Here is a 19,796-nt window from a genome sequence, read left to right as displayed (position 1 = left end):
ATCCTGAGGGGAATTGACAAGGTGAATTTACAAGCTTGCCCTTGAGGGCTACTCTCTAACTTAGGGTCACAGTTTTAAAGTTAGGGGTCAGCCATTGAAGATTGAGATGAGGATAATTTTATTCTCTCAAAGATTTGTTAGTGTGCTTAATTTTCTTCCCATGTTGAAAATTGAGTCATTGAATATGTTCAAGGCTACATCAGATAAACCTTTTATCAATAAAGAGTATCAGGGTTCAGTACTGACTGGAAAGTGGACTTGAAGTCACAATCAGGTCAACCATGATATTATCAAATAGTGGAGCAGGCTCAAAGTGCTGGATGGCATGCTCTTGTTCCAAATTATTGCTGTAATGTGTTCTTAAGACCATCTGCAGCCTCATAAACAGTCACTTTCTAGACCATTTCATAGGACATTTAACTGTAAATCATATTACTGTGAGTCTGGAGTCAGAAGTAGGATAGACCAGACAAAGCACATTATTGAACCAGATAGGGGGTTTATGACAATCGACAATGGCTTAATAATCACCATTGAGTAGCAGATTTATTATGTAGTTTATTAATTTAATTCATATTCCCTCAACTTCCGAAATGGAATTTTGAACATATTTTCCCAGAGCATTAGACTGGATCTCTGGAATACGAGCCATTGACATTATCAGAATGCCAAAGTCTCCCGTTGTGTTGGGATCAGGAACCTCAGAGGAATGTTATTGGCTGATGTTGGATGGGTTTCTCACAGGCTTGCAAATTAATTTGTCTATATGTGTTTCATTTTCTCTGTGGTCCAGAAACTATCCATGCTTCGAACTATTTCCTTTTCATATTAGATTATTGATAGGTTTATGAAGATTGGAATAATACTTTTTAAACTGATAACTTAGAGCTCTATTATTTACTGATTAATTTCGCAGGGAGAGCGATGTTCTTTCTCCATTCAAATGTGGCACTACTACTGCTCTGCTCTCCGTTATGATCTCTGGAGTGTGCTGCCCTCTAGATTAGCCCAGGAGCTTCTAGCTGAGGTATTGAGTGAATCCTTAACCATTTTTGTTGGCAGATACTCTCAGTCTCATCCGACATATAACAGAACTTCACAGATAAGGTAAGTCTTAAGTAAGTATTATGAAAAATAAATTTGTATGAATTAAATTTGAAATACATTATCCATCTTTATGCAGCACACTAGAATGTGCCAAGTTAGTAAAGATTATATCAGTTCATCTGGCTTCTTTGAAACTTAACAAAACACTCACCTCTATTTCTTATATTTCTTAACTGCTTTTTCCACCAAAACTCTATGTAGCACTACACTAAATTTCATGGTATTATCTTGTCTCACCTTATTACTCCCCTAACTACATGGATTGCAAGTTCCTTCTTTGTACCCTTTCTGAATTTAGGTTGTCATTGTGATTAATAAAGTTGTATGTGAGGCTACACATGTACAGTTTTATTATTGTGTTCTGTCTTTGAGTTGTACATTTTTCTGTGCCTTCTTCACTGCTGTTATTGATGTTATCATTGGCCTATCCACCCGCATCCTGAGTTTTCACCTAGGTTGTATTCCATATTCTGCCACAGCTATCCCATTTTTAAAAATACAATTCCTCTAGTTTCATCACTGAATTGAGCTATAATTGCCCAACTTATTTCATTCAGGTATCTCTGGTTTTGGATTGTTTGCTCCTAGTCTTAACCCACTCCTCTGTTTCATATTTTCAGCAACTTTTTTTTTGTTACTTTCTCTTTCAGAATGCCCTCTGATTTTTTTTTTTAGCAACTACAGCTCTCAACTTGAGGGCTGTATGGCTTATTTTTAATTTGTTCCATTCTTAATTCCTCTTTCTCTTCACTCTCCTCATGCTCTCGTCTCATTTTGGGTATTCCTTAGGACCCATAACTTTACTGAAGCTTTGGTCAGTGTTAGAATATATGCTGGAAGATAGAAATAGTTGATTCATGTGGAGAATATGCAAACATACCATTGTTGCAATTCAATTCAATTCTCAACTTCAGCTCACAGTTCCAAACCAAAAATGAGAAAAATAAAGAAAAAACAATAATTGTCCCAATAAATAAAAATAAAAAGTTCTGAAGAAACTCAGTAAGTCTGGCAGCATCTGTAGTGAGTTAAACAGAATTAATGTTTCAACTATACTATGATTCCTTTTTGGAACAGTTCTTATATTTCATGTCACTCCTGCATCTTTCAGTACCATTTGGGGTGGCACGGTAGCTCAGTCATTAGCACTGCTGCCTCACAACGCTAGAGACCTGGGTTTGGTTCCACTGTCCAGTGACTGTTTGCACGGAGTTTGCACACTCTCTCTGTGTCCAGGTGCTCAGGTTTCCTCCCCTGAAGAAGGGCTTATGCCCGAAACGTCGATTCTCCTGTTCCTTGGATGTTGCCTGACCTGCTGCGCTTTTCCCGCAACACATTTTCAGCTCTTTCGTCCCACAGTCCAAAGATGTGCAGTTTAGGGGGATTGGCCATGCTAAATTGCCCATAGTTTCAGGGATGTAGGCTAGGTGAATTAGCCAAGGGTCAGTGTGAACTCGATGGAATGAATGGCCTGCATCCACACTGTAGGGATTCTGTGATTAATTGATTCTTCCCCTGTCTACCATCTGCCTCATGATTTCGCCATTTTGAGAGTATGCTTCTTTACATTTCTTCCTGTCAATATGGACAATTTCACATTTTCCTGCATACAGCTTGTTATGGCAACTTCTGTGCTCAGGAGCATAAGAAACTACAGAGAATTATGAACAAAGTGCAGTCCATCAAGCAAACCAACTATTGACTCCTTCTGTACTTTTTGCTGCCATGGGAAGGCAGCCAACATAATCAAAGACCTCTCCCACCTCAGTCAAAATTTCTTCTAACATCTTCTGTTGGTCAAAAGGTACAAAGGTTTAAACACACGTAACAACAGATTCAAAAACAGCTTTCTCCTCAATATTATAACACTTCTGAATAGACCGCTCAAATTTTAAATTTAATGTTGATCTCACTCTTTGTGCAATTTCTCTGTAGCCATAGCATTGTATTCTTCATTCTGTTCTATTACCCTAATGCACTTTGTAAAGCATGTTCTGCATGCAAAACAAAACTTTTCACTGTATCAGAGTACAAGTTTTAATAAATCACATTAAATCAAAATTATGCCTTTTTTGCCAGATCTGTGCCACTCACTTAAACTATCTGCGTCTTTTTTATGGCCTCCTTGTGGCTCGACAGTTTTCTAATGCACTTTAACATGATTTAAGATTGCCAACCACATGTTTCACCTGTAGATTAACTTATTTCCTGACTGTTAAAGCACAACAAGCCTCATTAGCATTGTTCATTATGTAATATTAAACATAATAGTCTAATAATCAAACACGCATCAGGGACTGCGTATCTCCAGTGGTTTAGTTAACTAAAACAGTAAAACACATTACAAGTTATGAACTAGCCATTACAGCAAACCAACAGATTTCCATGTCTACAGCTTGCAAATCTAACCTAGACAAAACTGTATGCCTTGAAGTTGAAGCCTATAAAAGGCAAAGTATGCATACAATGGTTGGTAATGCCTTGAATCCTTAAAAAGATGGTAATAGGTCTTCCTCTTCACTATTCTATTTTCTCATTGTGCCTCCATAATACTGTTAGTAGGTATTTCTCGGATTTTGATCCAGCAAAAATGAAGAAATGGTAATGTGTGTCAACCTGGAAGGAGATTTAGAAGCGATAGTGTTATCATGCATCTAAAAATGTTGCTTTTGTGAGTGACGAAGGTGTTTTGCTAGTCCTTTTGAAAAAGCTTTGGCAAGTTGCAGCAAATCATTCTGTAGATAATATGTATACATTTACCTTGTTATACTACTTGCAGAGGGATATGGATGTATAGGTTAGTGCTTTAGATGTTGGCCAGGTGGACTGTGTTATTATGAGTGGTGTTAAGCCTCTAGTTTTGTTACATCGAAGTGAATGCTCAAGATTTTTTAAATGCTTGCTATGCTCCATAGATTGCCTCGAGGTGTCAGGAGCTGAACTACTCAGAGGAAAAAATTCCATCTTTGACATGGTCTAACAGCCATGGTATTTATACGGCTGGTCCTTTTTGAGTTTTTGGTCAATGCTGACACTGTCAGAATCTTGATTACAAGGATCTTGAAGATAATCATACCATGAAAACATGTTTAAGTCCTCTGTTTGTGAAGATGACCATGACACAGCTTTTGTGTGCATAAATGATACTTGTCAGTTGTAAACTGGAGTCTGCATTTTGTCTTGCTGCAAGCAAATATGACTGCTTCATCATCTGAGGAATTGCTTATGAAGCCATTGGACAATCATCAACCCATTTCTAATTTAATGTAAAATAGAATGTCATTGAAGATAGCAGGCTAGGGATGTTTCCCTTAGGAATTCCCATAATAATATCTTGGTATTGCAATGATGGGCCTCCAACAAAGAGTACCAAGTTTGATTTTAGCCACTGGTAATTTTTCTAATATATCCAACAATTCTGGTTTACACAGCCTCTGTATTTCCACATTTGATTGATTCTGTCTTGATATCAAAAACAATGACACTTCACCTCTGCAATTTTAGTTTTGTTTCCATGTTTGGATCAAGGTTATGCAATAGTCTCCAGCTGAATATGTTTGTTCTCAAATCAGGTATCAGTGAGCAGTTTATTATAGAAGTTATTTTTCATTGAATCATGCTTATGAATCTTTTTATTAAACTCAGATTGTATCTAAACACCAGAATCAATAAGAGCTTCCTTTGCTGAAATTGTGTCCTTCATTTATAATCCTTATTTGTATCTCTGTCTTTCATCTATTTTTCAGGTATCACATGTCATCCATTCTGTAGCATTCATCTCTGTATTTATTCTAAATTTATTATTTTCTTTTGTTTTTTATCTGTTCTGCTTGCCTCACCTTTTACTATTTGCAACCCTATCCACTGTCCTGTTTACATTTTAAACAAGGATATTTTGATGCAGTGGAAATGGTGCTTGGATCTTTTCTACTTCAGAATTCTTCCCAAAGACCTCAGAATATAAAGCCTCCTTTCTACATTTCTGTGACGTGTTTGATCTTTTTCTTTCATCTCTTTAGCATTGCAAGATGTAATGACAGGGTTGCCTCAAATCACATAAAATCAAATCAAATCAAATCAAATTTTGAGCCTTCTATTTAAATGTGAATGATTTAAATATATTGTTACGTGATATTTAAGTTAGTTGGTTATTCCACATGAAAGGACATGGTAAATTGTAAGGAAGGATGCAGAAGAAAGGAGAAGGTTTTGGAAGTAGACAGAAATACACTAATAAAATTTTACATTTATAAATTTTTTATGATATCTGAAACCATTTCACAACCAATTAAGTACTTTTAATATAAGAAATGTGGAACCAAATTGTACACAGCCAACTCTCACAAATAACAATGTGATAATGATGACAACATTTCTTTTTTTTCCCGTGATATTGAGCGATAAGTATTAGCCAGGACACCAGACTTAATTTCCCCACTCTTCTGGAGAGGACCACAGGGTCTTGTGCATCCACTCAACCGCACAGTTGTGACCTCCATTTCACAGCCCACCCAAAACTTAATATGGATGATGAAAATTAAAACATTTGTACAACTTTTTATTTGGTTTTATCAAGAGTCACAATACTGAATTGCACCTGAAGCAATTGTTCCTTTACGCTTATAAATAGAATAACTGATATACATATGGGTGCAGAAAATTCTAATGATTCATTTTTAAGAAACAGTATTTTAATAGGTTCTTTGGAAGATAGTATCTTTAAGATGTGGTAATGTGTTCAGATTTTGAAGTATTTTCACACACTATCAATTACTATATTTGCGTTTATCAACAGAATTGACATAATTGCCATACTTCTGTGCACTGAGAATCTCCTTTGGTCAGTTTGTCATTCAGCTGAAGAACTACTTCAGCCTTCAGAGGATAAGTCTCGCTGGATTCTTACCATTCATAACCATTGTAATGCACTACTTGCTGTTCTTGCTATTGTAACATCGCCCCTGGAGAAACTATATGAGTAAGTGTGTATTAAAATGCATTTATTATTAGATGGAAAAATTGTTGGTTCATGAAAAACTGACAATTCCATCTGAAACAGATTATGAGTTGATGGCTCATATGCATTCAGATTCTGAGAATGCGATCATAATGTTTGGTGTGTCATCGTCTGAGTTAGAGAGCAGTTTAGATGAAGTTTCAGTCACTGAAATTCAAGAATAATAGCAGTAATCTTGTTTAGAATCTTCCAAGATGCAACAGCTGGTGGCACTGTGGCAGCAGTTGTGCTGAGAGAACTTTTCCCCTCAGATCTGATCTCCAATTCAAATCTTATTTGTGGAAGGAAAATAATGCCTGTTTAAACTGATTGAGATGTTTGTTGAAGCCGCAGATCTTTCGATGATTGAGTAAAACTATTATTGTCTGGTCTGATTGCACCATGATTTTCTATTTTTGAACCCCATCCTGTCTAGTAATGCATTAGACTGAGGGAAAAACAGCTGTTCCTGACTGGTTTGACTGCCAGATATTAATGACATATACATTTTGGAAGATATAATTTGCCAATATAAAATATGCAAAGAGAATGTTGGTAAACTCTTGGTTGAACATTTTGACTTTGTTTTTAAATAATCAACTGCTGCAGACTAAGTATAGATTTGTAAATCTTTTTATTCGAGTGACACAAGGAGAGATTCACTTCAGTTATTAACATAAGCAGAACTCTAAATCTTATAGGGAATTAATTATCTTTATACTGCAGCAACCTCTTATCCACATTTGAATTCTGTTTCATATCCAACACACAAAACAGATGTCCCTCTGTATTCTAGGTTAAAATGTTAAAGTTTCCTTCAACCAGCAAGGGTATAAACAACCAATTTTGCCCTTGATGTTGCTGTCTCTTCCTTTAACAATGTTTGTCCGGCACTGTCTCCTTCCAAGCCAATTTTAGAATTTTTTCGATAATATTGTCTCCTGCTTAAACCAAACTGCAATAGTTTAACTCCATAGGATGTTGAAATTGTCCTGTAATTCTGGTAGAGAGTATCATTTAAGGCTTAGAGTCTAAAGATTTAAATTTTGCCTCACAAGCCTTTCAATTTAGATAAACAATGGAAACTACAGAATTCATCAAAAATTGAGATCTTGTATTTAATTGGAACAGAAGTCCTTTGCAGACTAAACTTATTAAAGCCAATTTGACCATACAATGGGTTGATCCTTTCAGCGGTTTTAGTGATTTATGTTCAGAAATAATTATTTTCAAGTGTTATTCATAGAGTATATAATCTGCTTGACCAGAATTTGACTAGATTTGACTGAGAGTGAGGACTGCAGATGCTGGAAATCAGAATCGAGAGTGTGGTACTGGAAAAGCACAGACAGTCAGGCAGCATCCGAAGAGCAGGAGAATCAACATTTCAGGCAAAAGTCCTTCATCAGGGTTGAGGCTTGTGACCCAAGGGAGTGGAGAAATAAATGGGATGGGGGTAGGGCTGGGGAGAAGGTTGCTGATAGAGTGCAATGGGTAGATGAAGGTTGGGGTAATGGTGATAAGTCAGAGTGGAGGGTGGAGCGGATAGGTAGGAAGGAAAATGGACAGGTAGGACAATTCAAGAGAGTGGCGCTGAGTTAGGAGGTTGGATCTGGGATAATGTGGGGGAGGGGAAATGAGGAAACTGGTGAAATCCACATTGATGCCATGTGGTTGGAGGGTTCCAAGGAACATGAAGCGTTCTTCCTCCAGGCGTCGGGTGGCTAGGGTGTGGTGATGGAGGAGGCCCAGGACCTGGATGTCCTTGGCGGAGTGGGAGGGAGAGTTGAAGTGTTCGGCCACGGGCGGTGGGGTTAGATGGTGCAGGTGTCCCAGACGTGTTCTGTGAAGCATTCTGCAAGTAGATGTCCTGTCTCCCCAATATAGAGGAGACCGCATCGGGAGCAAAGGATACAGTAAATGATGTGGGGAAGTGCAGGTAAAACTCTGATAGACGTGGAAGGCTCCTTTGGGGCCTTGGACGGAGGTGAGGGGGTATGTGCGGGTGCAGGTTTTGCAATTCCTACGGTGGCAGGGGAAAGTGCCAGGAGGGGAGGGTGGGTTGGTGGGGTGGGGGGAGGGCGCGGGCAGCGGAGGCATGTACCTCACAAGTGAATCACAGAGGGAATGGTCTTTATGGAAAGCAGATAGGGGGTGTGGAGGGAAATATATCTCTGGTGGCTGGGTTCATTCACTCCCCCTCCCAATCCACCAAGGACATGCAGGTTCTGGGCCTCCTTCACCACCATGCCCTAACCACCCGATGCCTGGAGGAAGAATGCCTCATCTTCCGCCTTGGAACCCTCCAACCCCACGACATCAATGTGGATTTCACCAGTTTCCTCATTTCCCCATCTCTCACGTTATCCCAGATCCAACCTCCCAACTCGGCACTGCCCTCTTGAACTGTCTATCTTCCTTTCCACTGCTTCACTGTCCACTCCAACCTTGGAAAACTTCAACTCCAGGGCATCAATGTGGACTTCAACAGTTTCCTCATTTCCCCTTCCCCCACCTCACCCTAGTTCTAAACTTCCAGCTCAGCACTGTCCCCATGACTTGTCTGGACTTGTCCGACCTGCCTATCTTCTTTTCCACCTATCCACTCCACCCTCTCCTCCCTGACCTATCACCTTCATCCCCTCCCCCACTCACCCATTATACTCTATGCTACTTTCTCCCCCTCTAGCTTATCTCTCCACACTTCAGGCTCACTGCCTTTATTTCTGATGAAGGGCTTTTGCCCGAAACATCGATTTCGAAGCTACTTGAATGCTGCCTGAACTGCTGTGCTCTTCCAGCACCACTAATCCAGAATCTAGTTTCCAGCATCTGCAGTCATTGTTTTTACCTCTATCACTATTACCTCCCCATCCATTTACCTATCACACTCTCAGCTACTTTCCCCCAGCCCCAACGCCCCCCCCCCATTTATTTCTCCACTTCCTTGTCTCATAAGCCTCAATCCTGATGAAGGGCTTTTCGCCAAAACACTGATTCTCCTGCTCCTCGGATGCTACCTAAATTTGACTGAGAACAGTTTTGAAAAATAAACTACATTTTGTCACAGGTTGATTGCATAATGGCTGCTGCTACAATAGAAATAGAATTCTTACAAATGCACCTCCTGGAGCTAGTGACTTGTAAAATGCCTGTCACTGGTGGATTTCTGCCTCACCCCTTAACCTTCTGAATTCTGTGTCTTTAAGGCACACACACACAATTGTGTGCCCTATTCTCCGGCAAGGAGCAAAAGTAGAAAAGTGTGTGTTTCTAATGGCTCATGTGGAGACGAGTTGTGAACAGAATTAGTGAAATGAGAATGTAACGCATGGGTATGAGAAGATAACAGGATTTGAGTGAGTGTGAATGTTATTGTGCAAGTGGGGATGTGAGATGCCTGCAGAGAAAGGAATGAGTGCAGCATACAGTCATAAAGATGTACAGTATGGAAACAAATCCTTTGGTCTAACTCATCCATGCCGACCAGATATCCAAACCTAATCTAGTCCCATTTGCCAGCTCTTGGCCCATATCCCTCTAAACTCTTCCTATTCATATACCCATCCAGATGCCTTTTAAATGCTGTATTGTACCAGCCTCCACCACTTCCTCTGGCAGCTCATTCCATACATGCACACGTCTGCGTGAAAAAGTTGCCCCATAGGTCCTTTTTATATCTTTTCCCTCTCACCCTAAACTTATGCCGTCTGGTTCTGGATTCCTAGGAGAAAGTTGAGGACTGCAGATGCTGGAGATCAGAGCTGAAAAATGTGTTGCTGGAAAACGCAGCAGGTAAGGCAGCATCAAAAGAGCAGGAGAATCGACGTTTCGGGCAGAAGCCTGAAGAAGGGCTTATGCCAGAAACGTTGATTCTCCTGTTCCTTTGATGCTGCCTGACCTGCTGCGCTTTTCCAGCAACACATATTTTAGTTCTGGATTCCCCAGGAAAAAGACCTTTTCTATTTATCCTATCCATGCCCCTCATGATTTTATAAACCTTAATAAGGTCACCCATCAGCCTCAAATGCTCCAGGGAAAATAGCCCCAGCTGACTCAGCCTCTCCCTATAGCTCAAATTCTCCAACACTGGCAACATCCTTGTAAATCTTTTCTGAACCATTTCAAGTTTCACAACATCCTTCCGATAGGAAGGAGACCAGAATTGCGCACACATTCCAAAATATTCCATTTACCTAACCAATGTCCTGTATAGCCGCAACATGGCCTCCGAGCTCCTATACTCCGTGCTCTGACCAATAAACCAAAGTATACCAAATGCCTCTTCACTATCCTATCTACGTGGGGCTCTACTTTCAAGGAACTATGCAGCAGCAAAATGTGTTTTCCTGAAAAATATTGTGGAGAAGAATGGTGTGAAAATAAGAATACAAAGTTCAGTACCAGAAATGCAGTATGCCACTCATCCTCCTGAATCCCTTTGGAATTACAGAATATTCATAGCACTTAATGAGGCCATTCAACCCAACATGTCTGCAATGACTCTTTGCAAGAGAAATTCATCTAGTTCCGTATTCTGTCCTTTTCCCATAGCCCTGCAAATTGTTTCCCTTTGGATTCTTTTCCAGTTCTTTTTTGAAAACCACAACTGAATCCACTACAGTCTCAGATAATGTATTTCAGATGCTAGCCATTTGTTTCATGATCTTTTCCCATGTTATTAGTGGTTCTTTTGTTGATCACTTTAAACGTGTGATTCTTGACCACTTTGTTAATGAGAACAATTTCTCTTCACGTACTCTATCTCGATCCCTCATATTTTGAATAATATTAACAAAGCTTCTCTAAGGAGAACAATCCCAGCTTCTCCAGTCTGTCCATTCATTCTAGTCTGTCCCTTCTCTCTGGAACATTTCATGGAAGTATGTTCTGTCCCTTTTCTGAAACCTTCACAGCCTTCTAATCTGAGGCTGAACTGTGGGCACAAGGTTACTGTTGAAACTGAACCAATACTTTATGCAGGTTCATTGCAATGACGTTGTTTTTGTTTACAAAACACTAAAACCCAGCATCCCTTGTGCTGCAGATTCTATTGGTGCAGAGTCTTTCAGAGTCAAGGGATCATATTCTCCTTTGGCCATTTCATCAGATTGATTGAAACAGTTGTCTCCTTCCTTTCCTCCTATTGTTGGAAGAGTTCATCTCACTGCACCCTGTCAGAACTCCTAGAAGGATCTCCAGTTAAGACTGAAACCCCCAGGGACTAGTATTCTTAGATCTTGTATCCATTCGTGTTGTTGCTGCAGCCTGAAGTGCCGATTAGCTGGTGAGCCATTAGAATGGTCCTTGTGCCTTATGTCATGGTCCTTCTAATTAAAAATCCCTTCCATGAAAGACCCAATGAATGATTTTGTTGACATGCCTGATTAGCTGAGGAATCTAGAGGGGTGCATGCACTAAAAAGCCTCAGTCAACCTGCTCCAGCTGTCAACGTAGCTAATCTGCAACTGGTACCACTGTTTGTCAGGTACTAAATTGGGAAATTTCCATTTGTAGATTCTAATCTGCCAAACTGAGCTTTCCTATCATGTATTTCTGTACCACGTAACCCAGTCAAGACCAATAAACCTGACTGTTAAATGCTTAATATGAGCTAAAATGAGGGGTTTTATTTAGCCTTCATAATGTCACAAACAAATCAGTTTTCTGATATTTTAGCCAACTCATTCGCTCCAATTCTTTCGCTTTATATAGTCAGGTTAATGGAGTTGTTGTTTTTACTGAATCAATGTCTTAACTAGCATTTTCAACTTTGATTTTGTCAGAATATTCTGCAATGGTTTCTCTGAATATATCTCTGTACTGCACTTGGAACCAGTGGACAATACATTATTGGAATGGTTACATTGGATTCAACCATCCTGTTTTTCAAATTCATTGCATGGGTAAATATGAAATTTCCACATATATTTTGATAGGGTTATGTGATTTACTATTTTAATATGATTCTTAAGCTATAAATTTTTATTCCACATTTTATTTCACAGCTTTACAAAGTATATTATTGAATAAAAAGTTCAACATGCCCTGATTTTGTTGTAATGGATGGTGGGTTATGGTTAAGTCACAAGCAGTCTAGAGGCCGGTGCTAACGTCCTGGGAGCATAGATTCACATCCCAATATGGCAGCTTGTGGAAATTAAGTTCAATTATTCATAAAATATTCTGAAATTGAAAGTTGGGTTCAATAATGGTAAACATGGTGGAATCGTCCCAGCTCCTGAACAATCTGGGCATTTGTGAGTAAGTTGGGAAAATAGAATGAGATCAGCAGAAATTAGATTCTCAAGGTGAGAGAAAAATGCTTGATTCTCCAACCAAGTGTTAGACGGTGAGAGAAAAATCTTGCTAGTGAGTGGTGAGAGGCCTATTTGGATGTATTAGCATCCAATTATTGCAAAGTTTTACCTTATTGGCAAGCAGTTTATCATTCTTCCATCTGCCAGATACCTCCCCACCTCTTCCCTTCCCCGCAATCACTGAGTCTCATACATGTCAGTCACACATCAGTCGATTAGTCAAAAGTGAGTACTGCTGATGCTGGAGATCAGAGTCAAGATTAGAGTGGTGCTGGAAAAGCACAGCAGGTCAGGTAGCATCGGAGGAGCAGGAAAATCGACGTTTTGGGCAAAAGCCATTTCTGATGAAGGGCTTTTGCCTGAAACATTGATTTTCCTGCTCCTTGGATGCTGCATGACATACTTTTCCAGCACCACTCTAATCTTGACACATTAGTTAATATCAATTTGATAGCCCCCTTTTCTCCCATCTCCAATCCACTTAGAATACAGTTCTTCATTTTAATACTGCATTATTCTTCCTATGCTGCCAGGGCACTTCACATGCAGGGACAGGCACCCAGCTCTTGGATTGGACCAGAATGCAGCTCATGGCTCCTTATGTTTGCCCTTTTAGTGCTCACTTATGTTGTCCCTACTGTGGTGTTTTCAACATGATGCGTTTTTACATTTTGCCACCTCAATCAGAACTTCAAAGCACAGAGTACTTCTGTCTAGCAGAGACAAAGCCAGACAGCTGTTCGTGGTTGCCAACAGTCATCAGTTAAGGGGATGGATATGTTTCTGTATCGAATGTCAAACTAATGCATGCACAACGTACCTGCAGGGTACACAGAAAACACACTGCATATGTATCAAACAAATTACCTTGTCTCCAGGCCGAAGGAGAGTAGTTTTTAATCAAAGGAGACAGGATTCAGTCAGGGTGTCCCAGCACAGTAAATGAAGGGCAGCATCTGCTATCAATCCAAATGTTGGTTGTTTTGGGCAGCCAGGGTCAGGTGGTCTGTATCATAACTGACCATTGAATGGGTCATGGCCCATTGGAAAGAGGACAATTATCCAGATCTGCTAATGCTGCAAAAATATGTGGAAGAGGAAATTGTGATGAAGTCATATGGAAACTGCAAAGGGATATATGAGTTGGCAAAAATTTGGCAGATGCAGTTTAATGTAAGAAAGTGTTAGGTCATGCAGTTTGGTGAGAAGAATCAAAGAGCAAAATATTATTTAAATGGAGAGAGATTCGAAGAAAGTGCAACACAAAGGGAACTGGATATTCTTGTGCATGAAACACAAAATGTTAGCATGCACACGAAGCAAGTGATTAAAAAAGCAAATTCAACTTTGAGCGTTGAGATTGAGATTTAAAAATATTGATGTCTTGTTATAACTGTGTAGGGTTTTGATGAGACTGCACCTGAAGTACAGTGTACAATTTTGATCCTCTATTTAAGAAAGGATACACTGGCACTGGAGGCAGTTGAAAAGTGATTCACAAGGCTGATTCCTAGGATGAAGGTGTTAACTTACCAAGAACAGCTAAAGAGGTTAGGCTTTTATTCACTGGAGTTTAGAAGGAAGAGGAGTGATCTCCTTGAAATTCTGACTGGGTGTGACAGTGTTGATGTTAAAAATGGTTTTACACTAGTAACAGAATCTCAAAACAGGGGATGCACTGAGAAAATAATTGGCAATTCCACTCATAACTGTAATGCACAAGCAATGTTTTATGGCCTGGAAAGACTCACCCTGGTTACAAAATTAGCAATCATCTTCCAAGGTCTGAAAACTTGCACAAGATGCAGATGGTGCTGATTTCACTTCGGATTGTAAAACGGTGTGTGACTCTAATGGTGACTAGCCCCTCTGCCTTAGTTCTTGTAGTTGCAGTTAAAGTGACATTTGCTTAAATAGCTAATGATGAAAAGTGGACATCCATTTCCAAATGTGATGACTTATCTACAATGAAGTTTCACCTGTGCCACCTGCTCATCCCACCCCAGCAAGTCTTCTTCCTTTCCATCCCACAATGTCTCAGTTCACACCCAGTTAAAGGGGCACCTGCCCTACATTGGAGTTTGTTGACCTTGGACTTTCAGTCAGGTAACTCTGGGGATATTTGTGGCTAGAGAACCAATCACAAAAAGTGTGTTCTGTCCTTAGCTTGAACTCCCAGAGGATTGCCGTTGGCAGGCAGGGTGGAGTTGGATGGCCTGGCTAACTCTTGAATATCTTGAGAAGTGACTTCTGGGGACCTGGATATGCTTCATCCTTGGCTGGCTGCTTAATGACACCAATTTGACTCATTGAGAAAAAGAGATACACAAGTGAAGTAATGATAGTTCAACCCCTTTTGCCTTGTAGTTGGTGCTAGGCATCAGTAGCTCGAACAATGGAGTGCAGGTTTGTGCATATGTCAGTATGCTGGACCTGATTCTTCATGGTAGTTGCCAACCAGACCATGGAGACGGTCAGACTCTCACATGCCAGAGTCATCACAGTACAAATAGCAAAAACAATCATCTATAAAAGGCAGAGATGAGGAGCAGTTTCATTTCTCCAGGGATGGCGAATCTGTGGAATTATCTATCACAGAGAACTGATGAGGCAGTCTCATTAAGAACATTCAAGGCTGAGATAGATGTTTTTAGTTAGTCAGTGGATCAATGATTATGGGTAAAAGATCAGAAAGTGGGGTTGAAGATTATCTTATCAGCCTTGATCTCATTAATGGTGGAACACATTTGATGGGTTGAATGACCTATTCTGGTCCTACATCTTATGGTCAGTAGTACCATAGCACACTCCTATTGGAGGTGATGGCAAAGTGGTTTATAATTGGATGGAGTTGCCCTGTAAGTCCTCAAAATTTTCTCTATATCTCATGAAGTCTCATGTCATCAAGACAAACACTGGCCAGGAAACCTCAAACTAAAAACCATTGACACCCTCTTTGTGCAACTTGGCTGAGGAATCAGGACTTCTCTCCATTGAATACTAATTAGAAGAATCATAGGGCAGCAAAGACATAGAATATAAACTGGCTATGGGACTTCAATATCCATCACTAAGATGATTTGCTGGCACCATTACTGACAAGTTGGTCAAGTCCTAAAGGCCAGATTGGATCTGAGCAGGTGGAGAGCAAACCAACAAGACTAAAAAGGTTTGACCTTGTCCTTTTGTAGATGCATCTGCCCATGGTAGTCTTAATGAAAGTGAGCACCACATGTTTCTGTTGACAACAAAGTCTCCTCTTCACATTAAGGATACCCTCACTTATTATACTCCAACCATGCTAAATATGAGGATTGAAAAGATTCAGCAACTCAAAACTGGGCTTTTATCAAGCATTAGCAACAGCAGAATTGTATTCAACCATAATCTTCAATCTTGTGGCCTGACATGTTTTCCTCTTTATCATTACTATCAAGGAAACAATCCTGATTCAGTGAAGGGTGTAGAATAGCATACTTTAAAATGTGATGTTCGCCTGTTGAATCTACAGTCAAAGAGTGGAAGCAACATACACAAAACTAAGTGATTTCACAGCCAACAAATCAGATTTAAGCTCTTCAGACCAACCACATCCAGCAATGAATGGTAGTGAGCAAATAAACAACTAACAGAAGAGAAAGTTCCACAAAATCCACAGGGTCCTTGAGCCCAGAATTGCAAAATGGACAAAGTGGACTTCGTCTTGAATTTTTTTTTTCTGATTTTTCTTTTTTTTTCCCTTGATTACATTATGAACTGTTATTCTGAACTTTTAATTTCTTATCTTTTCTAATTTATTACATTACTGTAATGTGGACTTTTTATTTCTTTATTTTTAAAAGATTTTGTACTCCAGAATCTGTACATAAGTACCTTACTACCGAAGATGGCGCTGTAAGTGGCAACTTGTAAACTTTTCACTGGACTCATATGAGTACATGTGACCACAAAGCTAATTCAATTCACTTCAGTCCACAGTGATGTGGGAGCCCACCATGTTGGTGTAAGAGATAAGAATGAAGCATTTGTAACCAGCCTCAGCCAGACGTCCTGAGTGGATGATCTATCTTGACCTTCTCCTGACGTCCCCAGCATCATTTGTACCAACGTTCGACACATCCAATTCACTCCATGATAGATCAAGAAATATGTGAAGACATGATAAATTACAAAGGCTATGGACTCTGATAACCTTCTGAAGATGGTACTGAAGATTGTGCTCTTGAATTAACTGTGCACTTGCCAAGGTGTTCCAGTAAATCTAAAATAATGACATCCTACGCGGCAATGTACAGAACCACTCAGGTATGTTCTGTCCACAAATAACAGGATAAAACCAACATGGCTATTTACCCCATCAATCTACACTTGATCATTAGCTAAATGATGGAATGGGTCATTAACAGTGCTGTCAAGGAGCACTTAGCAACAACCTGCTCACTGATGCTCATTTGGGTTCTGTCAGAGTCACTCAGCTCCTGATGTCATTCCAGCCATGGCCTACAGTTACCATCCAAGCAAAATTGAAGTTGATGTGAATCCTGGGAAATCTCTCCGCTGGTTCAAATCATATTATACACGAAGGAAGACAAATGTGTTTTTTTGGAGATCAGTCATCTGTTACAGTTGAGGCTGGAGATTGTACTGTTGCTCAAGTCCCACTACTCCATAGGTCAAAACATAAAATAAAAATATTGTTTCCAGTTCACGAGATAGCCAGTTAATTATTTGTTTATATTGGGCTTTAAAAATAAACGGGCTACCAACAACACTTCTTCACACAACTATTTATTCATTGTCAAAATAAAATGTATCCAATAAAATTGTAATATTTAGTTCATATGCACAGTTTATAATCTAGAATTATAAATTATTGTCCCTCTATATACGTTCAAACCAGAAACACAAATTGATACACATGCAATCTTCAGGGAAAAAGAAAAGAAACTAAATTCTCTGAAGAGATTGGCTTTCTGAAACAAACACTTTTGCTAATGGGTTATTCTTGGAGATAAAAAGGTAAAGGATGGAATATTCCAATATCTGCCACTCTAATGTTCTGAATTTATGGTGAAATCTTTCATTTAAATGGTTGACTCAGGAGTCTTTCAATCACACCTTACTCAGGTATCACAATATTGATAAATTCCTCCAACTATTCTTTCAAAAGAGTGGATTTTATCTCAAACATAAGAGGACTTTCTTTTCAGAAAGTGGGATGTTGCACATTTAAGCCAGAGATCATGAATTTCTTTTTTCAGAAGCTGTAGAGTACTTTACCACGGAGGCTAGATCATTAAATATTTTTAAGGCTGAACTAGACAGATTTTTAATCAGTGAGGGATTCAGGATTAGAGAAAAAAGGCAGGAAAGTTGAGGATTACCATAGCAGCCATGATTTTATTAAATGGTGGAGCTGATGCTGTGTCTGAATGGCCCATTTCTTAACCTACAACTTGTGATGTTATAGATCAGGTGGGCAACCCTTGCAATCTGAAAGCCAGAAGGTCTTTAAGTCAATCGTGTTTCAAACAGTTTAGAGCAGCAGTCGACAGCAGAGCAACCATTTATCGTCAGTAATGTGATTTCAAAGAAGATTTGAAGAAAATGTGTAAAGGAGAAAAAATTCCAAGGCTAAGCAAAGATGTTAAAGTTAACATAAAGATAAAACCTAAAGCCTACCGTATTGCAAAGGCCAGTGGCATGCTGAAAGATTGGGAAATGTTTAAGGGTTGCTATAAATGTAATAAAAGGAGCAAAGGTAAATTATGAAAGAAAATTAGCACAAAATATAAAAATCGATAGCAAAAGCTTCTCTAGGTAAATAAAATGGAAGAGAGTAGCTCAGTGAATTTAGAGGTTGAGACTGGGGAGTTAATAGTGGGGAGCAAAAATAATGGATTAACATCTGTGTCATTTATTACAGACCAGGCCAGACCCCCTCAAAACATTTCCAGATCCTAACTTTGCTAGTTGTTTTAACCAGGTATAATGTGGATATTACTTTATTTACAAGATTACTGAATGAAACACAAACAAAACAGAATACCGAATAACTTAATTTATCCGAAAACCCAACAGATTATTCCAACTTAATGATGCTGTTCCAAATACTTGCAACAATCCCCAGAAACACCCCTTTGCACAAAAAGATAAAATCAAACACAGAGTCTTACAGGAGAGAAGTCAGAGAAAGGCAGGGTCACCATGTACCAGCTTCTCTTGGGTCGAGCAGCTTCATAACACTGACTGCCTGCCAAAACCAAATCAAACCAGAGAAAGCTGAGCTGGGAGAACTGGCCACTCCCCTTTCATTATACATTATTTTTAAAACTTGAAAGCCTTTTTCCTGAGGCAGTATTTGTAAGCCATAATTAAACTGGCCCTAAAACCCATCCAAGCCAGACTTTTAGAACCTGTGTTTTTACGACCTCCTGAGAAAAACAAGGACAAAGCCTTGTTAAAGAAGCAGCATTATCACACATCCCAATAGGAAAAGATAATGCAGTGGTTATAGAAGGGAAGGAACTTAAAGAAATTGCCATTATTAAGGAAAGATTTCTGAGAAAACTATTAGGCTTGAAAGCAGTCAGGTCCCAGGGCCTGATGGCCTACGCCCATGGGAAGTGGCAGCATAGATAGTGGATCTATTGGTTTAATATTCCAAAGTTCCTGTGGATTTGAAAATTGCTAATTTGATGTCCATATTCAAAATGAGAGGGAGGCAGTAAGTTGGAAACTGCAGACACTTTAGTTTAACGTTTGTCATTGGGAAATTGTTAGAATCTTTTATTAAGAAAGTAATAACAGGACATTTGGGAAGTCAAATCACAATGCATCAGAGTCAGTATGGTTTTATGAAACATAAATCATGTTTGACTAATTTGCTGGATTTCTTCAAAGACATGGAACAAATTTGTAAGGCGATCTCAGTTATCTGTAAGAATAATAGGGTGGTTATAGTAGGGGATTTTAACATTCCAAACGTAGACTGGGACTGCTGTAATGTTAAGGATTTAGATAGAGAGGAATTTGTTAAGTGTATAGTGTATACAAGAACATTTTCTGATTCAGCACGTGAAGGTACCTAATAGAGAAGGTGCAAAACCTGACCTACTCTTAGGAAATAAGGCAGGGCAGGTGACTGAGTGTCAGTAGGGGAGCACTTTGGGGCCAGTGACCATAATTCTATTAGTTTTAAATGGATGGTAAAGGATAGACCAGATCTAAAAGTTGAAGTTCTAAATTGGAGAAAGGCCAATTTTGAAGGTATTAGGCAAGAACTTTCGAAAGCTGATTGGGGGCAAATGTTCACAGGTAAAAATTGGGAAGCTTTCAGAAATGAGATAATGAGAATCCAGAGAAAGTATATT

General features: G+C 39.3%; 1 protein-coding gene across 13 annotated transcripts in view; it reads left to right on the top strand.

Moving 5' to 3' along the window:
* Positions 1 to 19,796, top strand: part of kiaa0825 (KIAA0825 ortholog) — a 432,289-nt gene that overhangs the window by 110,410 nt on the left and 302,083 nt on the right. For 11 of the 13 annotated variants that reach the window (XM_072583064.1, XM_072583027.1, XM_072582974.1 and 8 more), the window contains exons 10-12: positions 917 to 1,107; positions 5,903 to 6,085; positions 11,890 to 12,009. In XM_072583064.1, the coding sequence (XP_072439165.1) occupies positions 917 to 1,107; positions 5,903 to 6,085; positions 11,890 to 12,009 (494 nt within the window). The remainder of the gene's footprint in view (positions 1 to 916; positions 1,108 to 5,902; positions 6,086 to 11,889; positions 12,010 to 19,796) is intronic. The other 2 variants (XM_072583043.1, XM_072583035.1) reach the window with 1 other exon arrangement.

This window comes from Chiloscyllium punctatum, chromosome 2 (genome assembly GCF_047496795.1).
Source record: "Chiloscyllium punctatum isolate Juve2018m chromosome 2, sChiPun1.3, whole genome shotgun sequence".
NCBI classification, from domain to species: domain Eukaryota; kingdom Metazoa; phylum Chordata; class Chondrichthyes; order Orectolobiformes; family Hemiscylliidae; genus Chiloscyllium; species Chiloscyllium punctatum.
The sequence above is the reverse complement of the archived record's forward strand: the minus strand, read 5'-3'. Positions and strand labels throughout refer to the sequence as shown.